Source organism: Diadema antillarum, unplaced genomic scaffold (assembly GCF_040938485.1).
Source record: "Diadema antillarum isolate AM-2024a unplaced genomic scaffold, OU_Dant_1.0 seq00000203_RagTag, whole genome shotgun sequence".
Classification (NCBI taxonomy): Eukaryota; Metazoa; Echinodermata; class Echinoidea; order Diadematoida; family Diadematidae; genus Diadema; species Diadema antillarum.
Window position 1 is genome coordinate 220,596 of NW_027271262.1, and position 23,896 is coordinate 244,491.

At 40.8% G+C, this 23,896-nt stretch overlaps 1 protein-coding gene across 1 annotated transcript in view; it reads right to left on the reverse strand.

The window, feature by feature from the left end:
- Positions 1-6,596: 6,596 nt before the first annotated feature.
- Positions 6,597-23,896, reverse strand: part of LOC139728847 (apolipoprotein(a)-like) — a 69,151-nt gene continuing 51,851 nt past the window's right edge. Inside the window, exons 22-26 of the mRNA XM_071639787.1 lie at positions 12,337-12,487; positions 11,204-11,382; positions 10,362-10,548; positions 9,723-9,979; positions 6,597-8,367 (exon numbers count right to left, since the gene is read on the reverse strand). Of these exons, the coding sequence (XP_071495888.1) occupies positions 8,051-8,367; positions 9,723-9,979; positions 10,362-10,548; positions 11,204-11,382; positions 12,337-12,487 (1,091 nt within the window). The 3' untranslated portion in view covers positions 6,597-8,050. The remainder of the gene's footprint in view (positions 8,368-9,722; positions 9,980-10,361; positions 10,549-11,203; positions 11,383-12,336; positions 12,488-23,896) is intronic.

A 23,896-nucleotide genomic window follows, 5' to 3' on the forward strand; every position in this document is an offset into this window, starting at 1 on the left:
TTGTGTTTTTTTTGGAGCATGTACAGTAATTGACTGTCATTGATACAAGTGACTCCCATTATAACAAAGTCATTGGAACGACAGTTTTCTTTTGGTATCGAAATTTCCAAAACTCTTCCACATAAATGACAAGAAAATTGGAAACCTGATGATTTACATGTGTAAACAAGACAATAAATGATTTTTAAGTTTAGAAGCTTTCACGAATATTGAGAAGGCCGTTTGTTATGGAAATTTATGAGAATGACTCGTATACCTAGTGCCTACTGCCACATGTCTACAGAACACAACAAAGAAATAACCCCTAAAGTAAGGATGAACTTCTTCCAAATGCCATGCACCATTGCTCATTTTGTTAGCTGCCCCAATACCCAGTAATTTGCTGGAAATGCCTGTTGAAGTCAAACAATGTACCGGTAATGACCGCATATCCACGCATCGTAATGACTGAATATCTAATATCACGCCTCATTGCCCACATCATTTCAACATCTGTGGTTGACTGCTCTTCTGGCTTCCACACAAATATGTGTGGGAGCCAGAGCCGACACTTGTCGGCGCCAATTAAATTGTTCTTAACAGGTAGCAAGAAAAACTAGAAATGTCGCTGTGGCGACTGATGCCTCCGCCATAATGCATGATTCTCCCAATAGGCATATAGTACAATGTCTTCACAATGTGTGATCCATGACAGTTTCACATAACTGGCATAATATTGATATGACGGGTTTGTCAGAAATGACTCTAATGTTCACTTTCCTTGAACTGGGTTTGCTATAATTGTCGAAGAGTGAAGGGTACACATACACTGTATTTGGGGATTTGAGAATTTTTACTTGAATTCTGACGGACCCTTTTATAAGTTTATGCATTGAGTAATTTCCAAGGTATGAAGAAAGAGTGTAATTACAGTACAAAATAGATTTTTTTTTTTTTTTTTTGGGGGGGGGGCATTGAAACCTGGCCTTTGACCCTTAACCTTTGACCTTTGACATTCTGGCTGGAAATTTCCTGGAGAATCTCCATTAGGTGATGCATGTATATATTAAGTTTGAAAACTAATAATGCAAGCATTTCATATACTAGTGTATGAGGGAAATAGTAAAATATTGAGGAGTTGACCTTGACCTTTGACCCCATGACTATTGACCTATGACCCCTAAATTCCCTAGATAATCTCTGCCAGTCAGTACATGCATATGTACCAAGTTCCATGAAGATACATTGAACCATTTGTGAGAAAAGTGATACTACAACATTTTCACCTAACCTTTGACCTTTTGACCTTTGACCTTATGACATGAAACTCTCTGGAGAATCTTTATGCAGTACTACATATCTACACCAAGTTTCAAAAAATACCTTAGGGCATTGCATAGATGTTGGGGAAATAGCAACATTTTTAGCATTTAACCTTGACCTTTTGACCTTTGACCTCTTGCCAATGTCACTAAAATCTATTCAACTAATTGTCCCATCATACATCATCTTTGGACCAAGTTTGGTGAAAGCTGCTTCATCCAGTTTTGAGTTATCACGTAAACAGATAAATTTCAGGATTTGACCTTGATCTTTGACCTTTGACCTCAGTCCGATTTCACTAAAAAACTAATCAAGTAATTGTCCCATCATCCTCCGACAAAGTTTGGTGAAATTTGCCTGATCCAGTCTTGAGTTATCGCGTAAACGGATACAATTTCATGATTTGACCTTGACCTTTGACCTTTGACCTTCGACCTTTGGCGGATTTCACCCAAAATCTAATCAACTAATTGCCCCATCATACTTCATACTTGGACCAAGTTTGGTAGACTTCAAGTCAATATTACTCAAGTTATCGCGTAAACGAAAGTGGACGGACGTACGGACGGACAACCCGAAAACATAATGCCTCCGGCACCACTTCGTGGCGGAGGCATAAAAAGAAGCCATTTGACTACAGTGTGCATTTGGCTGGAATGTCTCCCTCTGCGTATGTGGCAGCTAGCCACAAGTGTGACCCCTCATAACATAAAGGTAACGGTTGTTGATCGTGACCCTTAGCCGTGAGGAATGACCTTTAACCCATTTTTCCTGCAGGAAATATTTCCATTTAAATTTCTTTTCAGGTATTCCTCCCACCGATTTACTAAAAAACGTTGGGCTGTACTAGCCGAAGCTTAAATCTGAAATGACACTTTTGGCTAAAGATCAGCTTGAGACCTGACAGTGAGGACTTTTCTACCCAATTTGTAAATGGTACGTCTGTACCTCACTTAGCATACACTAGCCAAAGTATGACACAAAATCAAGTCAAGTGTTTTAATTGTGTCATGAGATCTGTTGTGCCATGACATGTTGATGACCTCGAAAATGTACAGCCTCTGTTTCTTGTGAAATGGTGGAGACACTAAAAAAAAAAACACACACATTATACAATTACTGATTTAAAAAATGCAGAGGATGAAATTTGAGAAAAAGAGTGTGAAAGAGAGAGAGAGAGAAATAAAGTGACAGAATGTGAACGAAAAAAAAAAAATCCAAAAAGTAATATCAATGCAATATGTCTGTCTCAGAAAAAAGTCCATTAATCATATAGGCCTACTGTATTGATGGCAAAGTGAATGGGGGAAGTTTCATGGGAAAAAAAAGAAGTGATATTTTACCGACTTAGCAGGCTGCCCATCCACTTACTGGAAGATGTGGTTATTCAATTGTTTGACAAACTCAAGAAAAACTTTCCTTTAAGTTCCTATAAACAGTTTTAGAGGCTCAATAAACCCATCTGCACTAATACACAAACACACCCACACACAATAGCGATCTTGCACTCTGTCAAGATGATAAAGGAAATCAGAACCCCTTACATGCTGCACATCCTGCTAAAAACTTTGTTAAAGTTTTAGTTACAGGAGAATGAAAGTCAAATACATATTAGATTTGAGAGAATGCTGCAATATTAGAACACATCAATGAATTTTGAGGAAAATCAGACAATCTGTTGTAAAATGAGGAATTTTGTGACTTCCCACATGGATAAACGATACAAAGAAAATCTAAAGAAAATTCCAACATATTTTCACTTTTCTAGCAAATTATGGAAAGAGCACTTGACGTACTTCATTCGAAAAGAAGGAGAAATAATATTAACGTTAACATAGACATTTATCAGTAACAAGTCAAGGGCATGTGTACTCTTCATAAAAAAATGAAAATATGTGGAATTCTCTTTATTTTGCTAAAATATACAAATTCATCTTACTTGGTTGAGCACATAGAATTACTTGCAATGAAGTTCAGCCTTTTTCCACACAAACACACAATAAACAAGGAAAAGTAGAAATTACGCGGTGCGTAATATATGTCCCCGCCGGAAGTAGCATTTTGTAGCAAAATGTGCAATATAGGTAAAAAATCAAGGTCAAAGGTCAAAGAAGTCAAAGGTCAAAATTCTGTGTAAAAGTTTTGAAGCCCTCACCTAGTGCCATCACATAAAGCAAACGGAATCGAAATCGGGTTAGAAATGGCGGAGTAGCATTTTATAGCCAATGTACAATACAGGTCAAAAATCAAGGTCAAAGGTCAAAGAAGTCAAAGGTCAAAATTCTGTGTAAAAGTTTTGAAGCCCTCACCTAGTGCCATCACATAAAGCAAACGGAATCGAAATCGGGTTAGAAATGGCGGAGTAGCATTTTGTAGCCAATGTACAATACAGGTCAAAAATCAAGGTCAAAGGTCAAAGAAGGCAAAGGTCAAAATTCTGTGTAGAAGTTTTGAAGCCCTCACCTAGTGCCATCACATAAAGCAAACGGAATCGAAATCGGGTTAGAAATGGCGAAGGAGTAGCATTTTGTAGCAAAATGTACAATATAGGTCAAAAATCAAGGTCAAAGGTCAAAGAAGGCAAAGGTCAAAATTCTGTGTAGAAGTTTTGAAGCCCTCACCTAGTGCCATCACATAAAGCAAACGGAATCGAAATCGGGTTAGAAATGGCGAAGGAGTAGCATTTTGTAGCAAAATGTACAATATAGGTCAAAAATCAAGGTCAAAGGTCAAAGAAGTCAAAGGTCAAAATTCTGTGTAGAAGTTTTGAAGCCCTCACCTAGTGCCATCATATAAAGCAAACGGAATCGAAATCGGGTTAGAAATGGCGAAGGAGTAGCATTTTGTAGCAAAATGTACAATACAGGTCAAAGGTCAAGGTCAAAGGTCACGACTGAAATTCTGTGTAGAAGTTTCAAAGCTCCCATGTAGTGCTATCATATAAAGCAAACAGAATCAAAATTGGCTCATAAATGACAGAGAAGTAGCAAATTGAAGATTTTGATCACACACGGACGCACACACGGACACACGGACGGACGGACGGACGGACGGACGGACGGACGGACGGACGGACGGACGGACGCACACACGTACGGAGCCCGTTTCATAGTCCCCTGCTCGAACTCGTTCGGCGGGGACAAAAAAGGGCAAGACACATCTAAAATACAACACAACAGACAGACCACTCGTCATCTTTTCATCTTCTCCTGTCTGAAATCTTTAGAGTATTTAATGAACCGCTCATGCCTGCTACTGGTGAAAGGCTAAAGATGTTTCTTTGTCCAAAATACTGTTTGCAGTGTTTAGACTTAATATAGTGAACAAAAAGAACATATACACATATGTTGCATAGATTCATGTAGATGAAAAACAAGTCTATAAAAGTACTGCAAAATAAATTAGACCCATTTTGCAACATAAACATGAACATGAACGTATATGATATCTCTAAGTAATATCACATCATATCACATGTAAGGAAAATATGTAATTATGAAAGCAAACATTTGAGTTGTGCAAAAGACATTGAATGCAGTACAAATGTAATACCGTAACAAGGACAGTTTGGGCCATGCACGGCCAAAATGGTGTCCACATTTGTCAGACTTTTCGCTACAAATTTTGATTCTTGTTTTATACGATTCAAGTCCTTCATTATAAGATGCCCCCTCTATCAGATTTGAGAAGCATTTCATCATTCCTTATTGTCACTTAAAAAACAAACAAAAACAAAACAAAAATTATATGCCCATAAAGCAGGGCTCCATACAAGCAGGGGCCCTGAGGCCACTAGAAATCAATTGCAGGCCGCCAAATTTCCAAAAAGGCTATCTATTTGTGGCCCGTTCAAGCACTTCAGGGCCACTACATCTCTCTTTGGGCTACTAAAATCTCAGATTTAACAGGGAATGAAACCGAAATATAAATGTAGGTTGAGTGAATGCACCCATATTACTAGGACAAACAATCTGTTTGAAAGTTACAAGTTTTTTAAGTTTTCGTGCTGTCACAGCTGGATGACAAGATTACTATCATGAGTCACATAATATGGAAAATGATATAAAGAAAACAAAGAAAATTCCACATTTCTTCACTTTTCTGGCATAATGAAACAGTACTAAACTAATCTCTTTCAGAGAGCAGGGGGAATGATATAACCTTTGGCATACACATGTATGTCATTAACAAGTCATGGGAATGTGTACTTTTCATATTGAATGATATTTTGTGGAATTTTCTCAATATTCTCTTCACATCATTTTCTATGTATTTTCAATCCACAAAGTCCGTTGCTGCCCTCCTTGCATGTGCCTATGGCATAATGGGTAGTAAGTAGTAAGTAGTACTCAATCCATATGAACATGTATGTTTGGGTTTCAGTCCCCTTCGATTTTGGTGGCCCGAACAGGCCACTAGAAAGAGAGAGAGAGAGAGAACAAAAAAGCTAGCATTGAGGGATGCATAAAGGTTAACACACTAAAACACTCCTTCCTTTAAAGTCATTAAATGTTTTTCTTTTAAGGGCCCCAAATACCATCTTCTCATGTCATGGAACAATACACTCACTCTGTCAACAAGATATACTGCCTAACTCTGAGAGATCATTGATTTAATAGTGAATTCTGATTTTTGTGTTTCTTATTTTCCCTGACAACTTTTGTAGAAAATTAACATTGTTCAACTAGAGATGAATTAGCTCATGCTCTAGTAAGCACAGACACTGACAATTACATATATCTTTAGAATTCTAGTGGTACAGTTATACCAAAAACATCACTTCCAAAATTATTTGCAGCTACACAGACAACAATAACAGTTCCTTGATTGCTGCAAAGGTGTTGCCACGAACACTACAATCATTATCACTTAAAATTGTTGTAAGGAACTATGGTATGTCCAATCAGGGCCTTTTAATCAGTTATTTAAACTGACATAAATGTTGCCATCTATTTACTTTCCCAGCTCACTGTGAGCAGCAGACCTGGCTACCATCTGTGATATCACCTTTGTCAATGAAAACAGCATCAACTGGCCTGCATGAAAGGCTTAGCTCTCATCTGCTGTTGCAGTTCCTGGTTAAGTTGCCTCCGTACAAATGTGCTTGCAAACATAATATATTCACAATTATATCAAAACTGTGGGCACCATCACTCCAAGCTGTTCCTTCAAATTAAGTTTCCTCCTATTGCATTCAGTAGAAAAGATAAATATTGTGGGGGAAAAAAGAAACCTAACAAGAAGAAGAAAATGAATGTCTTTTTAAAGTTTGATGGCCTCCACTTCCCCTTTTTCTCTGCAGCCGTCTTGGTTCTAGGTAATATGGATAATAATCACATGACTACTCTTAGTAATCATTGATCATAATGTGCTAGATGAATCAAATTTCCATTCACTATACAAAGCAGCCATGTTTTTTTCTCCGCAAATACAGCAAACATAGACATGACGTAAAATTTACTTTTGAATTTAGACGGATCTCTCTTGGAGTCTTCAACATAATCAAGAACCACACATAATTACAAGCCTTCACAATGAGCACAGTCATTTACTTTGTGAAAATTAGTTCATCTACAGTACTCAAAAGTTGTGTTCTGTGACCTCTATCATTCCTTTCTTATTCTCACTTAGGATAGGGTAGGTTGGGGGCAGGGAGAAATGGTACAAACAGTCATGTGCTATTAAAGCACAGTCATTTACTTTGTGAAAATTAGTTCATCTAGAGTACTCAAAAGTTGTGTTCTGTGACCCCTATCATTCCTTTCTTATCCTCACTTAGGATAGGGTAGGTTGGGGGCAGGGAGAAATGGTACAAACAGTCATGTGCTATCAAAGCACAGTCATTTACTTTGTGAAAATTAGTTCATCTAGAGTACTCAAAAGTTGTGTTCTGTGACCCCTATCATTCCTTTCTTATCCTCATTTAGTATGGGGTATGGTGGGGGCAGGGAGAAATGGTAGAAACGGTCATGTGCTGATTAAAGTTTACTGGTAAAAGTTGAGGAAAATGGTACTTTTGACTGTGCACAAGCACATAAATATGCATCTATAACAGAGCTCCAGAAGTAAATGCTCTAAAAAGAATGTTGTAGACAGAGTTTGTTTGTTTTTTTTCAAATCCTTGATATTAAGAGACAATAACTATGCCCCTGTAAGTAACAGAAAACAAGGGAAAATGTGGTAGAAGCATGATCTGGTCAGATTGTCACATATGCAATGGCAAAGAAAATACAGTACCACGAGTAATAATAATAAGTTCTCGCTAAGTGGACACAAAGGAAGAAATACTAGATGTTTGTTAGCTAGCAGCTGTGGGACCAACAGCTTGACATCTCTTCCAAAGGACTATGAAATGAGGCTGAAGTGCCTGTCCAGGGGGGCAAAAACCATTGCAGCCAAGGAACTTGAACCAGGGATCGTAAGATCGATGGTCTGTGGTTCTAACCACTGAGCTACAAAAAGCTCCTCATATGATATTACCATACCAAATACCTGTAGAGACACAGTACATCTTAAAGGTGATTCAACTAGGGTGTTTGTAATTTTAATCAGGATTTGGGTTCTATCATTGTAGCATCACAGCATGATGTCAAAGTGCACTGATCCCTCTCAAAGCAAGCAAAAACATAACGAACAGAAACATAAAACACACACACACATACACACATACACACATACAAAAACAAAACAGGCTACTGTGCTTGGTCATTGGTGGTGGCAAGACGAAATCAGTCAAACAGTATTGCGATCATGTGCAGGTTCTTGTGCTCCTTTTCTCGTTGATCCATGGGAGGAACTGGGTGACCTCGGCGTAGACGCCCGGAGCATTGGGCTGGGCACATCCATAGCCCCAGCTTGTCACACCGACCACCTTCCAGATGCCCTCCTTCTCGCACACTAGTGGGCCGCCGCTGTCCCCGTCGCAAGAGTCAACGCCGCCCTGCAGGAAACCCGCACAGAACATCTGTGGCGTCAGCTTGTTGCCGTACACGTTGGGCCGTCGGCATGTGGATCGCGGCAGAAGGGGCACGCGTGCCTCTTGCAGTGTGCTTGGGTACGAATCGCCTGCATGGAGGAAAATATAGAAGAAACGTTCTGATAGTAAAAAAAATTTTGTATACCATGCACTGCACCTAGACTTGACTTTGCCTATTAGTCTGCACCGCTCATTTTCTTGGTAATGTAGCCCTTTATGTCCCAATATGCACTTACCTTTGGCATGCTATGTTTTTTCTTAAGCATTCAGATAATAAGGCAGTCAGGCAGAACATGCATAAATATGTACAGCTGTGAAGTTTCATGATGATACTATGAGCCACTTCTGAAATATGGAAGAAGTGCAATTTAGCACTCTCACTTGACCTTTGCCCTTTTTTTGGCCAAAAGAAACCAACAAAACTTCCTTGAGAATCTCTATTGGGTAATATATGCATATACTATAAAGAAAAATCCTACAAGCATTGCATAAATACAAGGAATGGGTGAAATTTTGAGGAGTTGACCTTGACCTTCAACACCTGACCTTTGACTCAATGACCCCCAAAATCCCATTATAATCAATCACTGCCAGTCAGTACATGCATATGTCCTAAGTTCCATGAAGATACCTTGAACCATTTCCCAGATGTGGAGAAAAAAAGTGAAATTTTAACAATTTTACTTGATCGTTGACCTCATGACCCAAAACTCTAGAGAATATTGATTGGGTAGTACATGTATACACTAAATTTCAAGAAATTACCTTCTGGCATTGCACAGATACAGGGCAAATACTGAAATTTTGAGCATTTGATCTTGATCTTTGACCTTGAGCATCTGCACCAAAAAGTTCAGAGGTACAACTTCACCCACTCATACATAAACATGCCAAGTTTTATTACGATACCTCAAACATATTTTTAGTTATGCTGTCCTCAAAATTGATTATGGATGGATGGAAGGACGGACAGACGAAGGACGGACAACCCGAAAACATAATGCGTCAGGCGACACTTTGTGGCGGAGGCGTAAAAAGAAGGTTCTGAGGCATGGTCAACTGCTACAGTTGTGTCATGATAAAGAAATTTATTCGAGGGACAAACAGGATATGGCAGCATGAACTACTACTGTACACGCCATATATTTTGCGAGTCTAAATTTTCGCAATTCGGGAATTCCCGACGATTTCGCGAGTGGTTAAATTTGCAATCGTGGAGTCCTGTACTGAATGGAGATGTGTAAATCGGGCTCAGAGTCAATATTCTCGCGTGTCTTTGATTTCGCGAATAGCACCTGACTCACCAAATTCGCGAAAATAAAAACCTCGCGAAATATTCGGCGTATAAAGTAAACCTGGATACCCCTCTAGCACCCGACTGGGCCATTGGGCAGCCGGGTTGACATGATCAAATTCTATTGGTATGAAAGGAGAGCATTCCCACCTAAGTTGCCCCATCCAGATATCCAGCACTGATGGTTTGGCTGGAACTCTCCCTCCGATGGCAGACACGCTGGCGTCACATGCTGAGTGATGATGGCGGGACGATTGAGCCGCAGCAGGGCGATGTCGTTGTTGGTGGTGCGCGAGTCGTAGTCGGCGTGCTTGTACAGGCACTCGATGTCAAACTCCTGCTCCGAACCCTCGTCGATTCTCTGGTTGTGCTCCCCGAGCCGGACCTTAAACGACCGCTTTCCATACCTGAGATGGGAGGAAGAGGGAAAACCTACAGACATATATGCATATAGGTGAGGTACGCAAACTTCTGCTATGTACTGCTCCAGAGTTTGGGACAGAAGATGGGGTTAACACAAATGCTTTAGTCCCTCAGTAGAAACGTCTACAATTTGAGCAACTGTATGTTCAACCACTGACAGAAGATTCCTGGCAATCTTTGACGATATCTGCTCACACATTTTCATTTTGGTTTCTTATTTGTTTGTTTCTGGGTTGTTGATTTTTTGTGGGTGTATTCTTGTTGCTATTCTTCTCTTTTCTTTTTGAAAATGAAAATGTTCACTTTGACCCCCCCCCCCCCCCCCCCCCCCCAACTTGCAATGTGCTGCACTGCAACCAAGTTTACCTCTGGAAGCAGTGGGCGGCAGAGAGAACGTGGTACTCATCGACGAGAGTGCCGCCGCAGTAATGGCCACTGCCCTTCAGCACGAGCTGGGCCTGCCAGGGCCAGTTGCCCCGCTTGGCGTTGGTTCCCCCGATGATTCTTGCCATGATGTTGCCATTCTCGATGCCCCGTATCCCACAGACAGTGGCTGGTGAAATAAAAAAGATTCAATGGGTTAATCCATGACATCAACAACAGCAACAACAACCAATCATTAATTGAAACAAAGCCACCACAAAGCTCAGATAGGATTCCATCTTTTGATTGGTTGTCTCTGAACCTGAGAATTTATAACACCAGTACCAAGTTTTGACATTTTATTCTGAACAGTCTTTTCACAGCATCCTGTGGTAAACTTTACCACCATTTCACATTTCTTGAAATTTTTTTGTTTTCTTCTTCTACACTGACCTTTTTTTTAAATCCTGTCAAGGACCAGAAAGAAATGAAGGTATGAAGACTCAATCCAACCTTGGTGATCTAGCCATGTAAGGTCCAGCAGGAACCCAGATGGGAGACCCTTGCAGGATTAGTCACATGATTGCATCATGACCAATCATTGACAGCATTCATGGAGACTATCAAATATTACTAGAAATTGATACATGCAAGAATAATAATGATGGTTATACACTGTCCTCTGTTCAGGCAAGATACAAAATATTCGAACAGACGGCAGCCAAACAGAGAGCTGTTCAAGTGTGATGCAATCTGTGACATGAATACCAACATTTCTACACAGGCACCATCAGCAGTGGGCATTGACCACTTGCCAGAAATAGGCAGTGCAGGCCAGAACTTACGGGTCTCGCCGCAACTGACGCCGACGTCCTCGTTATGCCGACAGTTGTGCCTGCCCACGCCCTGCGGGATGGTGCACTGGCGGAGCGAAGGCTCCGTCCCGTCGCACGTCACGTCGTCCAGCCAAATTTGACCGGTGCCCTCTCCAAATGATGCCTGTGGGAAGAGTCTGACGTCGCCGCTGGTGGAAGGAGGTTGAGGAGAAGAGACTCAACAGCATTAGAGTAAGACATGGTACAAGATAATAGGGTTAAAAAGACAAAAACTTAGTCCACCGTGATCTGCCAGTAAGATGCACTAAGCATTGTTCGGTCCTAAAAAGACTACATTATGATTTCTGTGTGAAGAGATTTTCAGAAAAGGTGCCAGTTATCCTTAGCAAGCCCTCACAACATAGGGCCCGGCTTAGAGTTGTAAAAGCTGAAGGCAACCGGGAGACAAAAATGTCCCGCCAGATTCAACATCAAAATGGCTGTCTGAATTGGCAAAAGAGGATGAAAATGGGATTACATCCTTCCATTAATTTCAGAACTCCGTGAATGGTACACCAGGACAACATATTATCTTCTGTGATTTCATATTTAATGTATACATTTATGTGAGATACATCATAACATGACATAACAGCATCTTCAAAAAAAATCATATGCTTTCATCAAAATGATGATATTGGCCACATTCAAATTTGCAAATTGGTAATGATAATGGTGCCATCACCTGACACACCCTCCCACTGGACTGGTTTGTGACATTCTATGCAACTACAACCCATTTTCCCCTCTAGGGCATTACTACTACACTATGTACACGTAATTGTATTAAGGCTACATTTATTTGATGTGAAGGATACAATTCATTTACTGCAATTTCATGTAAAAAACAAAGAATTTAAAGATTCTACAAAGGCCAGTCGGAGCTTTGCAGGTTGACAAAATCATCACTTCCCATTTGCATTTGTGGTTGGTCCTTATATCCCTATAAACATAAAAGTCCATAACTTTGTCCTTTTATCTTAAGGGTTGATTCTAATGAAAACTCCAACATTCTGCTCATCTGGTTATATTTCATTTGTTTAAGCAGGCTTGAAACCTGGTGTGAAACTACCCTTTCACCTTGAAAATAACTGCTGACTTACGCGATGTTGAGCTGGTTGCACACCACCCTGGCTGCCTCCATGGTGAAGTAGTCATCACAAACCGTGCCCCATTCGTTGTTGATGAAAACTTCCACCCTGCCTGACTTCGAGTCACGGCCGCCGACCAGTCGCACTGGCCATGTTTCAGTTTCTGTGACTTCAAGGGAAAAAAGGAAAAATTAAACACAATTACTAAAAAAAGTATGATTTAATCAACAAGTGAAAAAAGGGCAAAAATGATTAGATTGTATCAGTCAGGAGAATCTTACAACTATCCAATCTCTCTTGATTTGGATTAGTGGCACAACAGAAGAAAAAAACAAACAAACAAAAAGCAAAAAAATCGGAAGTACAGATCTTGCCAATATTTTAGATAATGGGTGCTGAATGCACGCATTAAATCCTGAATATTGCAAATAAAACCATTCATGCCAATTTAAATGAAGCAAACCATCACATTTGAAAATATCCATCACTTCACCCTGCTCATACCATGTCCATATCCAATCATTTTACCTTTCCATTACAGTGGATTGATAAGATTTCATGGTCTTCTTTGATGCAACACACACATATGCAGATGCTCCATGACACAAGAGACACTTCCATAAAGGGTCAGTCTGATTTAAGTTGCCATTTGACTACAGACATCCCTAGAGTACAAAGCTACAAACTAGGACTTGGGTCACTCACATATGGAGTGTTGGATATGAGTCAAAATACTATTTTAGGCATATGACTGCTATGCACAGAACAAATATAAGATATTTCTGCCAGCTGAGGCATAAGCTCTAAAGCAGAAACCATCAAGTAGCTCTTAAACTACCAGAGCAGCTTTTTGGAAGAGATGGATTAACCACAACATTTTGTGGAGAGAAATCACCCAAATGCACCATCACCACAAGCATGTTATTTTTTTCCCCTATTAATTCACACATCAATTTAATGCATAGAGAGCTACAATTCTCGGTATTGCCAAAGGGCAGAAAACTTCAGCACATGCTAACAGCCCTGTTCAGATGCACTGTGGGATTCCTCAGTGTAATCGTCACTTCCGATTGTCTTTAGCGTGTCTCAGTTCCCATACAATTAAATGCAATTTTTGTCTGCTTTTCTTTCGTTGCTGCTTTTTTTTTTGTTGCTTAGAATTCAATTAAAAGAGTATGAAATTTCAACATTTTACTAATTTGCAATCACTAGAGACATACTGTATATGCCATATATTTAGCCAGTCTAAATTTTGGGGAATTGGGACTTCCTGAGTATTTCGCGAGTGGTTAAATTCGCAATCATGGAGTACTGTACTGAGAAGAGAAAAGAAAAGGTATACTTGTGCACGTATACTTGTGCATCACATTCATATTGGAATAAGAGTCATCCCAGCCTCCCATAAGAGGCTATCCCATAATACATCTAAAACACTGTCCTGCACATGGCACCTAGGTATTGGCGATACCGAGAACTGTACAGTAAGTGTTAAAGTCTTCCCCACCCATCCAAGCCCCCCCCCCCCAGGAAAACAAAAAAATATATATACATATTTCTCATTCACTCATTCTTTCAGAAGACCAAACACATCATTCAATAATTCAATACATGTCAGCATTTCACATCTAATTTAAAAAAAAAACACCAACATTTGAGTCACGTTCTCTGAAAAATCCTTCCCCTTTTTTGAGCAGTGCATGAAAATTGTCTTACACATATAATTTACCCCCTTCCCCCCCCCCCCAAAAAAAAAAAAAAAAAAAAAAAATGCCTCCGGTGACACTTCATGGCAGAGGCTTTTAAAAAACAAAAAACAAACTACAATACACCTGGGTTTTCATTTTTTCAGTTATTCTCCCTGAACAAATGAATGAGATATTCAGCAGGCATTTTCATTGTTCACACACAATCTATATTGCGAATTAAAACACAAACTCAATATCGGAATGTTTGGGAATGGTGATCGATTACAAGCATGCAACACAGAGGTCGTGCACTTCCATTTCTCGTATCGCTGTCGGACATTGATTTCTAGAGCGAAGAGCAGACAATTGCTAAAGAATTGAGAGACCTTTTATATCTAGTTTTCTCTGTCAACAATGTAAGTATTCAGCTCCAAATTGTACTTTGACTTCTGTACTGTATTATAATTCTATAAAGAGATAACAGTCAGAACAGGGTTCCCATTTACAAAATGTCATAATGCATTTAGAACGAGTACTCGCAAGCAGTGTTATTGCTGTGTACTGAACATCGCACAGTCATATGACACACAATGTATATACCAATGGCTCGCAGGTACTATTTGAGTTACAACCGGGAACAACGAAAACAACTTTGTTCTATAGGACCATATACAGCTAGGGCAATTGACGGCAGAAAGAAAATGTTGGGGCAAGTCAAAGTTGATGGACTATCTCGAGCTCAATTATTGTGTAACAATCAATTTTTCTTTGCAATATTTGTTCTTTTTCATGGGGAGGGAGGAATTTATACACGCTGCTTCTAGTTACTGCCATTTTATCTCAGGCGCTCAAAGCTTATGTAATGCATTCAATGATTGGTTTTCAATCTGCTCATATAACTGTGGAGAGTAATCAGCATAGATAATGATGATTGAAAGGAAAGTTTGTATGTCTTTACTATGCTAAAATGGACAGTGAACTGCACTGAAATATTCACACACATAGAGGAGATAGTTTACTCACACAGCTTTCTAATTCGTCTCTCTCTCTCTCTTTTGTTTACTAATTCACACCACAAATGGGAAACTTTGCCTCTTTCAGGAGAAATGCTGTCACTAACACCACTGACATACCAGGCGGAACTTATGGACCGAGGAGTAAGGGAAACTGACCCCAGGTAAAAATGAAACATCCACCAATGCTAAGTTGCCAACTATATGTTGTGGTATCTAATGTATAGATCAAGAAGTGACAACTAGCTGAGAAGTGACCATTCTGATAAAGGTTTGACATTATAATATAATAATTATTATAAAATGGACTTTAGAATCTCTGCAATCTCATTGGTCAATTGTCATGCATTGATTTTAACTGATTCACACTGAGCCATGCGTCCGGTAAAATCTGAACGCTTGCTCAAGTCTTGTATAGTGTTGTACAACTGTAGGTGTACCAGACGTATGATGGGGAAAATGGTTGTATTTCATGAATTTACAGGCCCATTTTATAACACAAATGATGCACAGGCTTTTTCCGTGGATCAGTGAGAATCGGATACTCTCTTAAACTCGCGCATCCAATTCTCACCGATCCACTCTGTCCTGTGCATCATTTGTATACTGATATATCAAGGAAGAAAGACATGTGTTCATGTTGTATTGCTAACACATACGTAGTTGCCACTGCATAATCAGGGGTGACTTGGGAGCAAGACCTTTGACCTGATTACACAAATTTACTCACATACACTACACACAAATATGAATACATGGACATACTCCTGTATATCAAAGAAGTTCAAACTACAACTACATAATTATATAAGTACAAGGAACCCATATGTGTCATTTGGGATCGCCCATATGGGTCCCATGTAAATCTTGGGTGCAAAATCCTAGGGGCCCCATATGGGCATACCCATGTGGGACCCATGATGAAACCCCACACAAAGCCCATATGGGATAACCCACACAGTGCCCACATATTTACCACATACGTTGCCCAGATGGGTCCCACAAGGAACCCATATGTGTCATTTGGGATTGCCCATATGGGTCCCATGTAAATCTTGGGTGCAAAATCCTAGGGGCCCCATATGGGCATACCCATGTGGGACCCATGATGATTTCCCAGCTAAAGCCCATATGGGAAAACCCTCATAGTGCCCACATATTTACCACATACATTACCCACATGGGCCCCATCGGGAACTCATATGGGCCATCTGGGATAGCCCATATGGGTCCCATGTAAATCTTGGGTGCAAAATCCTAGGGGTCCCATATGGGCATACCCATGTGGGACCCATATTCAAACCCATATTAAGCCCATATGCAACCCATATGGGCATGTTACCTGGGGAAGGGAAGGAAAAAAGTTCATTTGTCCATGACACATGTCCGAAGTCATTATGTTAATAAGTAGGCACCCGTTGGAATCCATGGGTCTCAGGGCCTCGTATCTTTCTTTAATATTTCTTTTCCCACGTTATGGGGGGAAAGAAAAATATTTTTGTCTTCATTTGCTCCCTCTGTTTTATTTTCATCACCAAAACTTGGTTTGATGGACCATAAAGAACCACCCATCTTATTTCCACTTAATTGTACAGTAATTTCAAAAATAGGTGGTCGGCAAAGCGAGGTTTTCCTCTACGTCCGCACATGTCTTATGAATATTCATGTTTACAGCAGCTATGACGAATGGACAGCGGCGCGTGTAATCTGAAATGGAAGGGCACGATCGGCAAGGATAAAAATTTAAGTGGATATTTAGCCGTCCTAAACAGTCTGACAATGATACCCAACGTGAGAGCAAACTAAATGACGTACCTGAGCTGCACAGTATCCTGTAGTTGTGCAAAATACAATAAAATAGCAGCATTCGCAGTTTTCATTTGGGCACGCCAATGGCGAACTGTACGTAAATGCCCTTGTATGACCGAGCCGTGTATTACCATATGAGAGCCCATATCAACGTGCACGCAGATAGTGTGTTTCGTGTAACCATCGTCAATATATACACAGGCGCAGGCCTGTAATCTGATATGGAAAGGAACGATCGGCAAGAACAAAATTTAAGTGGATATTTAGCCGTCGACATCACTGCTAAACGGTCTGAGTACAATGATACCCGACTTGAGAGCAAACTGAATGACGTAGCTGAGCTGCAGAGGATCCTGCAGTTTTGGAAATAAAATACGGCATTCGTAGCTTCCCGTGTACTGAGTACGCATCATGACATGCAATGCAACACAGCGACAGGCTCAATGCATACACATATCTCTCTGCGATATATTGTCCGTACATAGTGAAGTGTGTGTGTCATCATGTCTCCGCGAACGATCAGCTGGGCGAGCGAGAATGCTCACTGTGCTACCGCCACAGATTGTATAGAGTTCTGTGTGTGCGACCTGAGCCTGCGAGCTGGCGCGAGCTGTATATAACCCGTATACATCGTGTGCGTGTGTGTGCGTCCAAGAACGATGATAGAGCTTTCGCCACGCACTGACGCGGGATACCAGCGCGCAAATGCTGCATGTCGGTGTTTGTCTTTTGTTTTTCTTTGTTTTTTGTACCGCTCTCGACGTCGACATGGAGGAGGAGCGCGGACGAAACCCGAACGGGAAATAGAAGAGACCCTCCCGCTGCCGACGGCACCGGTCTCGGGAGCCCGGAGCCGGCGGCTTCGGAGGAGATAGCCGCACAAAATAAAGCACGGGAAGGCATGGGGCCGATCCTTACGCGATTATAATATAGGATTCAACAAAGACAGACTTTCATTGTAGTTTTGAAAAAAAAACTGCTTTTATAATGATCTTGTAACAAGATTTCATATGCAATTGAAAAGAAATGTAATGTAACGCTAAAGATATTTTCACCGACATGAAAACATATTGAATATCTCCAGCCACTACTGAAAAAGCTTTCTGGCCATTCAGCCTATCGTAATTGTGTTATTGCATGTGGGGATTTTCCAGCATACAGGACAATTTCTGAGGGTGGACAAGGATTTTGGAAAGTTTTGCATGCCTCTTACATGTACTTACTGGATGCGAACTTATGGGTATTCCGTGTGACATGTGTGCCAGGCGCGTGGAAGCTGACAATGAGTGAAGGAATTCCTACAAAGGACTATTTACACGTTGTATATGGCAGAGGTCCTAGAGAATGTCACTATCCTGGCCACAGCCGACTCTCAAATAACTAGCAAAATGGCAGTAACTGACCCCCAGCGTGCACACAATTTGCTCGTACATCTCACTCCACGCCTGTAAAACTGACCAGGTACATGGTCAGACACACACACACACACACACACACACACACACACGTTCACATATTCCTTCATGTACCTACATACTTTTAATACACAAAACATGTCTCATAGGTCTCTACAGCCATGTTATGTTACCTTGCACATGTATAATAAATGTCAGACCTCTAAGAAATTCAAACTTTTTGAATGTTTTAAATTAATGCTATCAATGGACATTTAAGCAGGAACACTTCAGAGAATTTAGAACATGTGTGAAGTTGTATTATGTTATACTGGCCCTACCATCTACTTATCCTTTATTATGTATTCACCTCATGAGACATCATAGCTTTTCAGAAAATGCTGAAATGAACCCTTTGTTGTGAGTAGAGACTTCAGTTTCAGACCAACCACAGAAGCACTAAAGACCAGTTATATAGCATGTTGAAGTAAACCATATTATCAACAGTGTTCAATATATCTTTTTTAAAGTTCGTGTCAACAAAAGAAAGTTGGATATAGCTTGGAGTACTTCTTTTTTCTTATGATTTTGCATTTAGAATGCAAAACCAAGTCTCAATACTTACATGATTTTTTTTTTGAAAACCTCAAAACATAACTTTTTGATGTTTTGGCTAATGAATATCACCTTCTATGTATGAAAAATGGCAAGGGTTACAACATTTATGTCATTATTTCCTTTATTTGATTTTAATAAATTCCAAATCAGAATAAACTGCATAACATGAAAAAAGAAGAAATGGTTTCAGAAATGATATTCATTCATTCTCATAATCAGTAGTGCATGTCACCTCTTCGTCTTGGACAAATATCTGCAAATCAATAAGAGTAATGAACATAATTATGGTGTTCTATATAAACTGTGCAGATGTATTGCTGAACTTCCTTGAAACATCAAATAACAAGGTTCACTACTAGAACGCTTATTTCAGCACTTTTGTCGACTTTTTATTCCTTGAGATACTTTATAATGGAGATACATTATAACTTTATAATGATTCTGGAGATACATTATAACTTTATAATAATTCCCAGCCCCACACAAATGAAACTCAATTGTATCACATACTGCAAACACTGCCATTGACCCTGGCCAGTAATACACACCAAGTTGAAACACTGAATAATCACTTGAATGAAATGCTAAGCTCTATCAAACTATAGCATGCAGGGTGAGAGTGTTAACTTGATGTGTTCTCTTTATATCAGCACTTTTGTCAACTCCTTATTTCTATAATCATCTTTAGTTTCCCATCCCCACACAAACAAAACTCAGTCTATGGTGTCACATACTGCAACGATAGCATATTATTGTCATTAACCCTCGATATTACACACAAAATTGAAACATCATTATTACCAACTGAATGAAATGCTAGCTTGATTTCTTTTAAGCATAGCATGCATGTTGAGAGCATCTACATGATTGTTCTTGTGTTCTCTTTTTATCAACGTTTTTGTCAACTCATTTATGAGATACTTTGTCTACAACCCCGCGCCCCCCACCCCCCCCCCCCCCCCAAAAAAAAATCAACTTTCAGGGTGTCACATACTTTAATAGTTATGCAGTTACAATGCAGTTCATGCCTATAATTCAGTTGCCATTAACCCTGGCAATTACAAATTAAGTCATGCATCATACTGTAGGGTAGACAACAAAGGGCTTGTTTCGGCATTTTCCAAAAACTATTTGTGACATAGTAATGGAAACATAATAAAGGATAAGCAGGCTGTGTGGCCAGTAAAACATAACAACTACATCTCGCTTGAGATCTTGCTTTCGAGTTCTTGCTTGAAGGTTTATTGATAGTATCCATGTAAAACATTCAAAAAGTATGAACATCTTTAATTAGGTCTGACCTGTAGAATGTGCAGGTTCTATGGCGGTAGAAATAGATTTCCAATTCAAGTGACATGTTTTGTGTACTAGTATGTACTTGAAGTCATGTGTGAATATAAATATGTGCGTGTGTGTGTGTGTGTGTGTGTGTGTGTGTGTGTGTGTTTGTGTGTGTTCTATTGTGCCTGGTCAATTTGTGCCTGCAGACTACCCTGGGTCCCAGGATATACCGGGTAGTTTGCAGGTTCAAACCTTTGTTGGGAGTAAAGGGGTCTGCGCCAAGACTACTTCATGCACTAAACTGGCACTGTCCCTCGGACTGTTGGGAGACGCGACAGTACAGGGCCTATGGGAAAGTGTAGTCTTGGAGCAGACTCATTCACGACCAACAAGGGTTTCTGCCTGCAAACTAGCGATCTGGCAACCCCTTTCCCAACCAGATATTTTGTCAGTTTTTATGTTTTTATGATGTACACCCATAGGACATTCTTTTAGACCAAGTTTGGTCCATGGGCTCCATGGGGTAAATTACACCCGCCAAGGGCCCTTTTAGGGGGGTCCCTGGGGGCCGAACCCACCCTCGGGGATCAGGCTGACGCGCATTTTGTTAATGAGGAGGGTGGTCCCAACAACTCTGAGGGGTCAAACCTTATGGGCTTGATGGGGTAAATTGAGTGGTCGCTAGCTCTCTGGCTAGGATGTTGGCAGTATCGACACCGTTCCTTGCCAATAAAATACCCATATTACAATTGTATGCTCGTAGAATGTTGTCTGCGTGGACCTCTGCTGGCAATCTCTGTGACTCACCCGGAACAAGTTTTGAGAGTGCTCAAAACTTGGCTGCGGGTAAATGGGACTTGCATGCGCAACTACGGGGGGGGGGGGGGGGGGGGGCTGGCTACGTGCTAGGTACTGTCACTGTGCAGGCCATTTGCGGGCACCTCCAGGTAACAAAAATTGTTCCCCACAAGTCACAAGCAAGGCTTGCCCGGAAAGGTGTGACGGGTCCTTGAGCATGCTCAAACTTTTTACAGGTGAGTCGCAGGGATTGCCCATAGAGGTCCACGTAGAACACCAGTAAAAGGACTGTTGCTGTAGCAGCTTGCAGGCAACTCCCATGCAACTTGCCAGTAACTAGAACGTGAGTAGAACGTAAGTAGCACAGCAGGTAAGACGCAAATGAAACTCGCCCAAATCCTTGTCCACCTACAGAAAATTATCCTGCGTGCTGGAAAGGATCCATACAGGCAACAAGCCTACATAGCTTGAACGGAAAGGTGTGAAAGGGCCTTGAGGATTTATATTCATATGACATGATAACATACACATGCACCTACACACAAACACAAAGAGCCATCATGCCCAAAATTTTACAGACATGTGCAATTTACCGTTTCTATGGTAAAAACAATATATGTGCCTTAGAGGTTTTGCTGTAATACTGCCCCGCTAAAGCACTGTTCCAGCATATAATATTCACAGCCCGATTATGTGGTGGCAGCTGAGTACATTATACACACCACATCCATATTTCATTAGTTTGCATTTTTGTGAATTTCATGAGTAGAACACTATCAACAGATTTAACCCATTCCTTACGGGAACCTGGTATACCACGTTCCCGTGGGAGCAACTGATATACAGGAACCTGGTATACCAGGTTCCCAAGATGAAGACAAGTCAGTTAGAGTGCCTGCTTTCGTGGCCTAAATTCATGTTTCTTTGTGTTATAAAGTCCCCAAAAATGGGTTTGATGAAAAGAATGAGTTTATTCTATCAGCAATATCTTCCTGTTGGAAGAATTTGTATATCACAGTATTTTTTACCTTTGTCCTGATTTAGTTTGCCCTTGCTCTGCTACAAAACTCTTACGAGCATGTACATTAGCGATTAAAGCTGATCACAGTAGATATCTGTGTTTGCTGACCCCAGTCATCACATTTTAATGCCTGATTTATGTAGAAGAAAAGAGTCGGTGAGCCCATCAGTGCACACTCTACTCATACATCCCACCCGATCGATATTTCAATTGTTCCAGGGCACATGTAGTTGACCATGAAGCAGTTCCAGCAGTCCCACCATCAACAGGAGTCCTGCCTTCTGCAGCAACGCCTGGAGTAGGTCATGGGGCAGGCAACGCCTGGAGCAGCAACGCCTGGAGCAGGTTGACACAGGAAGTGTCAACTACAGAGGACGCAGCAGTCCCACCATCAACAGGAGTCCTGCCTTCTGCAGCAACGCCTGGAGTAGGTCATGGAGCAGCGACACCTGGGGCAGGCTACGCCTGGAGCAGGTTGACACAGGAAGTGTCAACTACAGAGGACGCAGCAGTCCCACCATCAACAGGAGTCCTGCCTTCTGCAGCAACGCCTGGAGTAGGTCATGGAGCAGCGACACCTGGGGCAGGCTACGCCTGGAGCAGGTTGACACAGGAAGTGTCAACTACAGAGGACGCAGCAGTCCCACCATCAACAGGAGTCCTGCCTTCTGCAGCAACGCCTGGAGTAGGTCATGGAGCAGCGACACCTGGGGCAGGCTACGCCTGGAGCAGGTTGACACAGGAAGTGTCAACTACAGAAGACGCAGCAGTCCCACCATCAACAGGAGTCCTGCCTTCTGCACAAAGCCTGGAGCAGGCCTGCCTCACGCAAAAATAATAACAAGGTGAGGCGCGACTACTATCCAGAAAGCCAGTAGTGTTAACTGCTGGGATCCTGAAAAATTGATTACAGCATTGCTTGAAGTGAATGGCAGCCTGTTTCAGATTAGCTGGAAATGGGTTAGAATTACAACATGTATTAACTGGCAAGGTTTTTGAACTCATTGTTGGTACCTGGCAAACTTAAGTCACATTACGTGGTTTTTAAGCCCTCCATCATACCTGTCAATTTTCATATCAGCATAATGGTATAGCACCAACCTTACGTCTGATCAAATTATTTCATTTTATCACAGTCTCTCAATTTTCTTTTGGGCCACTAATCATTATTTGGCAGTGAGTGATCTCAAAAGCTACCTTGAATCTTTGGCTCAAGTTTATTTCATTAACAGTAAAATAATTAGACTGTCTCCAGCCGCCATTGAACAAGCTTCTCCACTTAATGATTCTGTTGAATGTAGTCATATTTTTGTACACACTAAAGCTTGATGCATCATTTTTATTCTGCAAGTCACATGTGTGGTACCACTCTTGTAAGTTGAGATTTACGTGATGCCAAAACTTAACACGCAGTGAAATTTGCTGTTCATGCAGTAAAGATAATATGCCTCATACACGTTGCTGTAAAACTGTTCCACAAAAGAGATGCTCTGTATATCCTAGCTCCAATCATGTGGTAGCTACTTATTTGCCCCAATGGCAATTAACATCAATGCTTGTATAAACAATGAGGGAGACACTGCACAATTTTTTTTTACTATAAAATTGTATATTTTCAAGTCACACCTTTCTATGAATTGAGGGGAGTCAATGAAGAAACCACACCCAAAGGGCTCTCTATCTCATATGTTCTGAAACGCAGCTCACTCATGGATGGTGACGGTAACAGTGCAGATGGCTCGGTGGGGAGGTGCAATACGCTTCCAACAAGTGTGCAAGTACAGTATTCTGAAATGGACCAGCTCACCACAGCCAGGCAGTAAAACAATAACATCATTTTAAAAAAATACTACCTTTGGTATGTGTGCCTTGCCCTCATTTTTGACCTTCCTTCCAAATTTTACCGAAGTCAATTCACAATTTTTGCACAAAGTTTCTGACGGGTAAACAAAC